General features: G+C 34.7%; 1 protein-coding gene across 8 annotated transcripts in view; it reads left to right on the plus strand.

Moving 5' to 3' along the window:
* LOC132397163 (protein tyrosine phosphatase type IVA 3-like) overlaps window positions 1–7,230 on the plus strand; it is a 165,148-nt gene extending 157,918 nt beyond the window's left edge. For all 8 annotated transcript variants that reach the window (XM_059975599.1, XM_059975591.1, XM_059975608.1 and 5 more), the window contains one exon: window positions 503–7,230. In XM_059975599.1, coding sequence (XP_059831582.1) covers window positions 503–620 — 118 coding nt within the window. In that variant the 3' untranslated portion in view covers window positions 621–7,230. The remainder of the gene's footprint in view (window positions 1–502) is intronic.
* Window positions 7,231–10,691: the final 3,461 nt, after the last annotated feature.

Raw genomic sequence — 10,691 nt, forward strand, 5'->3', positions numbered from 1 at the left:
CAAGAGCTGTATAACTCATCTCCTTCTACCTTAGACCACAAACTTATCAATCACCCATCTGTGGACATTTTCTGGAGGTCCAAGATCCGTATGCTCCACGACTGCTGGACTAAGTGTGTAAATGTAGGAGGGGACTATGTTGAAAAATAAATGTGCTAGGTTTTCTAAAATTGACTCCTTCTGCCTTAGGCCACGAACATATTAATCACCCCTCGTAAATAAGTTTGACTGGAGAAGCCATATACTGTAAATATGCAGCTGTGAAAGCAAGTCAGAGACTGGTATACATGGCAAATGAATCCTACAGTACATGAAGAATCCTTTTATTAGCCTCCTTATGAGTTACTGGAGGTGACCCAGATTGTTTTGTAATTATTTGAATTTGGGACATTAAAGTGTATTGACTTATAAAAATAAATGAATGTTATATAAAGAAGTAAGAATGCTTTCATCAACTTACTGAATTTCTTTTCACTTTTCTTTTCAACCTTTTCTTAAACAGGAAACGTAGAGGTGCCATCAACAGCAAACAGCTCTCATACTTGGAAAAGTATCGGCCAAAGATGAGACTTCGTTTCAAGGACCCTAATAATCACAAGAACAGTTGTGCCATCGTATGAAATTGAACGCTTTCAGTGAACATTGGTTTACAGCAATTTTTATATATTAAACAAAAATAAAATCCCTTCCAGTTTCCTATCTTAAAATCCAATTGGATGTTGTTTCTTCCTCCAAGAGTAACTTCAATATTTATTTATACTTAAATCACCAAATGAAAGAAAGTACCATTCTTTATGATGGCTTATTGATTCTGATTAAAAGCTCTAAGCAAGTTTATCATTTGAGGTAATCTTACCATCTGAATTCTCTGTTTCCTCTTTACAAAGATATCCTTGATTTATATGGTGTATAATCAAAATAGAAATCTGGTGTGATAACCTTGAGTAAAAAATTGTGCATTTAGGAAAGTAATTGTAAATATGATACAAATTAACTGAAGTATGATTGATTGGTACTAATTTTGGCAAAACATTGTTCTTTAGTTTGATGAGTTGATGATTCTTATAATGTGGTTCCTTATGTTGGTTGAACCAAATCCAGGTGAATATTTAGCATTAATAGACCCTTTGTTTTGTACCTTAAGGTAGTTGTGTTCCTGCGATCCCACACTTTGTGTTTGTATACAACATCCCTGTACAAGAATCACTAATCTGTGTGCTTCCAATTCAAGTGCAAAATGGCTATAATAATCATTTTTTGATATCTAGTTTTCCACAAACAATCTTTCCTATGTGCATTGAAAGTTGACAATAATTGTGTACTAATCCTGAATTTAACCATACGATTGCCCAGTGACTTAACAGAGGGTAACCTAATGATTATCCTAACTGTGGTTAATAGGTAAAGAAGTGCAACACGTTTTGATATTGATTGTTTGAGATAGTGTTTTTTTTTAATAGTTATATCTGTTTGCCAGGACTTGGTTAAAATGAAGTCTTTGTGTAATAAAATAAAATGCTGGAAATATCCATATAATGAAAGACCACTGACATGAAGCATTAACTTTATTTTTCTGCACACATGATGTCTGACTTGCTAAATTATTTCCAGTATTTTCCATTTTTATTTCTATATTTCATATTTTCAAAGCTTGCAGTTTGTTTTCTGTTTTGCTTTTGTCTTACTGGCAGGTTTTGAACCCAAATCGCATATTTCTTTAGTACAAGCTGGTAGGGTTAACTAAGGGAATTTTAAACTGAATACCATCTTTTTAATGTGATAAATTTTGTAGTTGAATAGGAAATGTCAAAATGTACATTCATACTATATGTATAATGACAGTGAAAACTTTGTTCATTTTAATTCTGATTCTCTCATAATTTGGGTGTAGTGGAGTGTGAACTCTTAGAAGATAATATTCACTCTGGTGATCAGAACATTACGACTAATTTATTTCATATATGGTTTTATCAAGAAAGCAAGGCCACTGCACTGAAGCTAAACTTGCCTTATGAATGCCACGTTACTGAAGCTTTGCCTTTTTCCTTCTGTTATTTATTTGTAATAAAAGCTAAATACTGGAAATGCACAGCAGGCCGGGCCATATCTGTGGAGTGGGTGATGGCTGACCATTCAAGACAACAAATAACAAATGGTTTACAAGCCCTAAGCAGTGATACCTTAAGAATTAGAGCAAGCATTTAATCTCATATTGTGCCTTTGTAATCTACTTAAGAGTTCATAACTCTGAATTGTTTTTGTCCATAGAGAAAGAAAACCCTGTGAATGATGCACAGGTTTCATTCGAAGTTCAGCTCAGGCGTAACTTATAGAAAACTGATTTGTCGATGAGAACAGTAACTTGTTCGTTGTAGTGAAGTACAACTATATAAATAGTGTAAGTCAGCTTAATGCTGTGCAACTTTTCTATGATCTATGCATTATTGACCATTTACAGTGTAACTACAACATCAGCTGTTTGAACTTTCTAAAGAATGTGAGGTCATCCAGTCAGGGTTTTTGTTTTTTACTTTTTATAATCTATTTCCACATCTTCCTTCTATGAAAGTCCATTTCATTCAATTAATGAAATTAACAACCATTTACAAAACCTAGCTGGTTTGCTGACTTTTTGTTATGCTCTGTTCTTGGGCTGCAGTTAATATGTAAAATTATAATTGTGGAGGATTTGTGCAAGTTAAACTTCAAAATATCAGCTTGGAAATTCAACTATGCAATGTTCACTTTTCAAGTACCAAACAGTTCTATAAACGCCCAAATTAATATTTGTTACACTTAAACCAGGGGGTTGAACTCTTTAAATGTTGTTTCTATTCTGACATTTTAGACATAATGTAAGGTAAGATGTAATCCTAACATCACAAAACAAATTTCAGCATCAGTGCACAGCACAAAATGATGGAGGAATGAATGAGAGTTAAGTTATATACATGACTGAGATTGTTTGTGTGTTCCTTTTCTGTCTTTTAAATACATACTCTTAGTAGTCAATAGAGAGGAGGGAAAGTTAGATACACTCAATCCAATCATTTTGCACAAGTCTGATTGGTTGATTAAATTGAAGAGTGTTTCTAGTTTCCCTAAAATAGAACTGAATCTAGTCAGACTTGTGACCTGAGAATTCATTTCTGCAGAAAATAGCCATGAGGCATTGTTATTGGCAATACAATAAAGGTATCAGAAAGCAGAACTGTAGTAAGTGCCAACTACTATAATGTACATATTTTGTACTTTGATACAAAAAAGTGAACAACTATAAAATCATGTGATATAATTATTTATCCCACCGAAATGAAACTTGCATTTATTAAACATTTCCACTAGCCAATCCTTCAAAATATCAGTGTCATTTAAATATGAAAGTAAATACTATCTTTTGTTAACTTTATAAACATTTTATTAAAATTTTCTTCTAAATACATCAATGTTCTAATGAGTTTACGGATTAAGACAAGTAAACAAGTTACTTTCATCCTTTTAAAAATAAAAGCTTAAAAAGAAAAGCAATTAATTGCTTCAACAGTCAACACATTCTGTAATATACTGTCCATATTGTTTTTAGTAACATTTACACACTCGGATGTAGATTGGAATTAAACAATGTTGAAAAATTGCAGTGCACAAGTTGTACAAAGGCATTGCTTGATTAGCTGCCTCCTGCAAATTATTTTGGAGTTGTAGTAATTTTAAGTAGAAAGTACTATGTACATGTTTTTTAAAAGGAATGTATAACATTTCATTATGAATCCTAGGTGCCCAATTTTCATTAATAACTGATGTGGCAGTATTGTATATAAAAACTATTATTTGCTCTGTGCACCATTCTCAAAGGATATGATGGCATTGCACAAACATTTTTCTCTTTAAACATGGTATGATATAAATCTCTTATTTGAAATAATGGTGCTAATAATCAGCTGTTTCTTCCTACAAGAAGGAAAAACTTGTGTGCTTTTAATCTTTGTTGATATTTAGGGTAACTGAATTTAGGACCATGTAGCAAAAGAATCTTGATTCACACAGGGAAGTGTTGTGAAAAGGACAATTACATCTGGTTCATCCCAGTCAGCGAGGTGATGTTTGAAGCTTCTTTAAGAGATGAGAATGTTATTTCAGTTGATGCAGAAACTGTTTTATTTAGACTGTATAATCCTTAAGGTAGTAGATAGTTTGCTCTAAAAGGCTCTAAGGAAACAAGGTTGGTCTGGGCTTTGGGTCATTAATACTTTATTGAAATATAGTTATTTATCTCAGTGCAATTTAAAGAAGTCTACTGAATGTGCTGCTTACAGTTGTTTCTGAAGCCATTAGTTTCTTTTTAGAATGGAAGTTGAAAGTGGGACAAAAAAGAAAGATTTGTGCTTTTTGTACTTAATAATGTGATGATAATTCTTTGATCATATAACATTATGAAATGTGCAGTTATCTTTTCTGATACAAAGTTAGTTATACACAACACTAAACTCTCAAGCCGTCATCTCGCACCATCTTAGTCGGGGCAGAACAGGCTGGATGACAGTTTGCAAACCACACAAACTCTTCCTGGCACAATTGTGCATACCACAATTAACATCTTTCATGGTAGAAACTGATCTTGGTGTACAGTGGTCAAATTAAATTTCAGCGCTTGATCTTATACAGGCAATAAACAAAGGTGCTGTTGAGGCTTTAGCACCACTTTTTCTTGTTTTGAAAATTATGATGGGGAATTTGCCTAATTTCCTAACAAGCTGACTCTTTTTATATGTGATTAAACCTGAAGCTTAAACTGTCTTGTCTGGTTTAGTGCATCAATTTTTATCCTATTTTAACAAAAGAGAGAGAACCTATTTCTGTGAGTAAGAAGTGAATGGACAAGAAAGTGTGGAGGGAGGGAAGAGTAGAAGTTAGGTTTATTTCTATTCAAAGTGCAAGCAGTTTTGTTCCCACAACCTAATTCCGTGTACAAAGTTTTTAAGCATTCAGGAATCTGCATGACTGGGACCTCATTTCCTTTAATAATGGGCAATTTTTTTTATATTCCTCTTAAATCGGGCTCATTAAATGGATGGGTTTAGTTGGTGTGTCACATTTGTAGTATTATGTTATTTGGAGACAGAATGGGAAACACCTGTGTGAACCAACTTTGTTTCACTTGAATTGCATTTCCTATTAAAACATTGTTGAAAAGCATTTCGCATAGTGAAGCAGAAGGAACACGTTATAGAGAAACATATTAAATTACATTTCAATGTACTTGTTACAGTGATTAAAAGGATGGCTGTTGAATTTAAATGAGCAGAAATCTTAGAACAACTCTATGTTGTGGGAGTTCAGTGAGGTGTATTAGAGCTATGAACTGATTGTGGGTTCAAAAAGAAACTAGCAATATGGAGCTTCGGTGTGAAAAGTGGACATGGTGCAGTATCAGCTATAATCTTACTAAACAGCAAAGTGGGCTCAAGGGTCATTGAGTTCTGTTCCTGTCTCATTGTCTAATGTGGCTTATTAATGTTGACCAGAATTTGCCTATGTAACTTTTTGTTTCATGAATTAAATCCAAAGGAGCTCATCAGGTATTTCTTCCCTTATAGTATTTTGCATATAGATAAGTAAAAAAAATTGTTTAATATCAAAAACCAACCATTGTGGGAAAATATACATTTTCCACACCACCACCTCGACCCTGCATCCTTCCCCCTCCCCCACCCCATAATGAGGCATGGCCTTTGTATCAGTGGACACATCAACTAATTTATAGTTTATGGTTTTAAACAATCGGTTTCTACTGCCTAATCTCACTGAACATTGCAGAGCAGTACCTGTACCAATGTTTCCACATAATATTCAGATTTGGAGAGCATTTTTTTTAAAATATCACATGCAATATGGAATTCAGGTTACTTGCTTTTATCACAAAGCTTGAACTTGCTTAATCTGAAGGTAAAATGGAAATTCCAATAGTGAAATTGCACATCACTATCTGAAGTGGTTTTCACTTCCTAATACTGAACAAGCTAACTTAATTGCCAATGATCTTATTTAGTAGACAAACATGTAGCAGTATTCAAGTTTTCCTTGTGAATAGATAACCTGGTGTACTGAATATATATTCGTAAATGGGTTTGAAAATTTTGGATTGTATCTGAAAGAAAAATATTGCCTTGTATATAATAATTGTAAGCTGTGGAGTCCAGTATGGTTAGTCTTACTATTGGTGAGTAGAACTTCCCTGTGCTAGAGATGGTGAACTAAAATTGCTTCATTTTTGCCTAAAGTTTCAGATAATAAATCTGAGCTCAGTGGCCTTCATTTTATAGAAATGGTATATGAAGTGTTTACATATTTAAAATGTGTGTACATACAATAATGTAATACATTTTTTAGTGTTTGTGCTATAGGCTTGCAAAGTAAAACACTTAATCTTTCAATATACAGAATTATATATCCTACTATGAATCCAAATACTAATGTTTATTGAGTAACAAAAGTGCCAGTCTCCTTAGCAGATGGGGAACAGTGAGAAAAGCTGGGTCTTCATTGTGTTCTAATAATGTTTTTTGGTTGATTGAACTAAATTGTATTCATTCAGTTACTTTAAAGAACGTGGCCTGCTTTGTCTCTTTATTGTTTGAATTAGCAAAGAATAGAAATACTGTTCACAATATTCCTCTCAAATCATTTGAATAGAATTTTTTTACTTTTAGTATTTGTTAGTAACTTATATTCTAGTTGAGACTTTTTGCTTCCTACAATAAATAGGGAACCAATGGTAAAAGAGAAAGTGAATAAAATGCTTATCTTACCAATAAAAAAAAGGGTTGAAATTGATTATAATTACATAGTCCAGTTCTAATGAATCCTGACTAACTTCACATGCTATGCTATTAATTTGTCCCCAAGGTCAAATAAGCACTGCAAAGATAAAACTGCAGTAGCATAAGAAACATCCTCTGAAAATGGCTTAAAAGTTTTTTATGTGGGGGGGGGGACAGGAAATTTAGCCCACAGAACTTGTCCAAATTAACGCTGAATCTGAATTTATCTACTGTAATTAGATAGAGCCAATGTGGCTGAAAGTTTGATTTCTAGCCTTTGATTGTCTTTTTGTAGACTGTATTGTTTTATGTCAGACTGCTGGTTTGTTGTGGAAAATTTTTAGTGTTCAGAACAATTGTAATTACTATTTCCCTCCAACAAGGTAAATAAAAGGGGCTTTCATTTTCATAACATGTGTTTGTTTTGAATTTATTAGATACAAATCATGCCTTGCCAAAGGAAAGAAAATTATATTAACACTTTGATGGTAGACCACTTGAAGTTGGAAAAACAATTACAAGAAGCGTTATTCATGTTCTGGTACCTGGATGTTCCTGTTTATTCTGCATCCCCACGAGAACGATGAGAGCAGTGATCTTAAAGCTGTAGGTCAAATTAGCAGTTAATATTCACAATCTTTCTTTGGATTCTTGGTTGCCTCAGGCACTTCCTAGTATATTTGGTTTCCTCAAAATTGATTCAAGTTTTATGCTTGAGAATCAATGATGGGCTGTATTAATACCTCAACTATATAAATGAGTTATAATCATTTTACATGAGCTCACTATTGTTCTCTCTATTTCTCGCATAGCCCATTTATTATTTATTTTGGTTATGGAAACATGAAAAATTTCTGTTTACTTTTTTGATGACTGAGAAAATAGGTAGGATTCAACTATATTAATATCACCTATAATATAGGTCAGGTAAGGATGCCAGATTTCCTTCCCTAAAGGGCATTCGTGAAATAGATGAGGGTTTAAACAATACAAAAGAAATATTTACTATTATTATTGTTAGTTTTTTATTTGATTTTTATTTTGCTTGAATTTAAATTTCCCCTAGTACCATGATTGAATTTGAACTTAACATTTCTGTTTGATCACCTTGGCCTTTAGATATTGAGTACCTAAGCTGAAAGCTTACATGCCTAGTGACTGAACACTTGTTGAGTACCTGATGAAACTACCTAGAATCTTCTGAGAAAGCATGTTTAATGTTAAGTTTGATAGGAGCATACTGAATCATACCTTGGCATGAATGCTATTCCCCCATGTACCAAACATGCTGTCTAGGTTTTGCACTGTGCAGGCATCATGAGCTGCTATGTTTGCTGAGCAAAAATCAGCATTCATCCCAACTCCTGACCTTAAGGTGGAAAAATGAAGGTAGAGAGAGAATGTGTCTTACACAACATGTACATAAGGAAGGTATAAGAATGAAGTGCAATATTTCAGAAACAATAGTGCTGGGATGGGGAGAGAGAAGGCAATAATACACTATACTTCAGTAAAGATATACTAAATGTCATAAAACCCTTTGGCCCAGCTTACCCATGCTGACTGAAATGCTTGTGGCTAATACCATTTTCTTGCATTTGGCCCACATCCCTCTATTGCTTTCCAATCCAAATCCTTTAAAAGCAATACATCTGCTTCTGGCAGTTGATTCCATATGCTCGCCGTCCTCTATATGGAAGCACTCCTTCAAATCTCCTTCAAATATTTTCCCTCTGACTTTAATTGCTAGTTTTAGTCTATACTGTATCTATGTCCCTTATAATTTTATACCTAAAAGGTCACCCTTCAGTCTCCTGTGCTCAAATGAGAATAATCCTAATGCATCCAATCTTTCCTTGTAATTTAAGCCCTCTGTTCTAGGCAATGTTCTGTGGAAGAATCTCTTCTACACTCTTTCTGGACAATATCACATGTGTTTTATAGTGCAGTGACTAAAGCTGCAAACATTATTCTCAGTGTGGCCCAATTAATGTCTTGATTTGCTGCAACATCATGATGTCCCATCTGTCATACCCTATGAAGGCAAGCAATCTAACTGTCTTTTTCACTACCCTATCCACCTGCGTTAGCTGCTGAAGGAGCTCTGAACTTGCACCCCAATCCCCCTCTGGATATAAACACTTTTCAGATCCCTGCCATACAGTGTACATGCCTAGTCAGTGTGAGACAATGCAAGATGCATCACTTCACACTTGTCTGGATTAAATTGCATCTGCCACTGCTGCACCCAACTTTTCAGCTAAGCTATGTATCCTTAGAAAACTATTCTCACTATCAACAACTCCACCAGTCTTAATGCAAGCAGGTAACTTGCTTGTCTGTGTTCAGATGTTCACATACAAGGTCCTTGCACCAGTCCCTGCTAAATACCACTGGTTTAGACCCAGTGATATAAACAAACCTCCACCATTCCCCTCTGCGTCATATCACCAATTGAATTTACATCCAATTTGTCAAAATATCTTGGGCCCCACATGCCCTAACTTTCTGTTCCAGCCTGTTAAGCAGGACCTTGTCAAAAGCCTTACTGAAGTCCTCCTAATCTCTTAAGATCTCTCCTATATAGTCCATAAATATTAAAGGATAATAATTTCCTCTTGTCAACATACGCTTACTCCTTTATCCAGATCAGCCCCTCAATTTCTTTCATTAACCAAGATTACCCAGTATTACCATCGTTGTTCTTTGAACTTTTAAACACCTCCTACATTGAATGTTGTTTTCCCTTTAACAGATGTTCCCTATCTATTTTGGTAAGTCTTATACTGTTGAATTCTGTCTTCTCTCAGTTAAAGAGCTTAGCTCTAAGCCTGACCTTATCTTTTTCCATGACTACCTTAAAACTTACTGAATTTGGCCAGCCAAATAATTAAGCAGTAAGGGTGCCTAAGACTTCTGTACAGTACTGTAGTAATTTTACGTATTCCACTGTACTGCTACAAAAAAACCCCAAAGTCATGACATGTGAGTGATAAACCTGGTTTTGTATGCGTCTCTATTATGGAAAGGGGGTAGGGAGAGGAGAATCATGGTTGGGAGAAGAAGAAAGGAGAGGGAAGGCGCTTCACCCTCACCATTCCCAACATCCTTTGCTCCTGCCAGATTTACAGCTAGCTCTGTTCCATATTGACAAATATAGTACTGGGCAAAAATCTTGAGCACTCTAACTATATACATTATTTGCTTAAGATGTTTGCACAGTACTGTATATACTCTGATAAGGTCAACATCCTACACAACGGGGGAGAAAGACCACATTTTATGAATAATTAATGCAGAAAACCAAGTAAATACAGAGGGTTCACAAACTTTTTCTTGCAACTGTATATAAATAATGCATAATAAGGGTCACAACACTGACCCCTATGGCGCACCATTCTGAGAAATAATCGTCAACAACCACCCTCTGCTTCTACTTCTGATTCAATTTTGAATCCACCTAACTTGACGTCTCTTGGTTCCATGGGAGGCAATCTTCCATACTAGCCTACCATGTGGGAACTTAGCAAAGACTTTGCTAAAATCCAGTAGGTAATATCCATTGCCCTACCTTCCTTTTCAAAACCTTGTTGATTCCTCCTAATCAGACCCTGTCTGTCCAAAGACTATACTACTACATCATAACCATACTGTTAATTTTCAAATGTTTATGAATCCTGGTTTAAATGTTCAAAGATGGATTATTTCATGTGATGTTTATTTTGCCTTATTCTGGCTCTATGAAGTGTGCAGTAATTTGATCTGCACTGACACTATGTGAGACAAATTTTTTTGCTGTACCTTGGTACATGTGACCATAATAAACAAATATCAAATATTAAAAGTGTAGTAGGAACATCAGACTTGTTATTT

This window comes from Hypanus sabinus, chromosome 1, assembly GCF_030144855.1.
Source record: "Hypanus sabinus isolate sHypSab1 chromosome 1, sHypSab1.hap1, whole genome shotgun sequence".
NCBI classification, from domain to species: domain Eukaryota; kingdom Metazoa; phylum Chordata; class Chondrichthyes; order Myliobatiformes; family Dasyatidae; genus Hypanus; species Hypanus sabinus.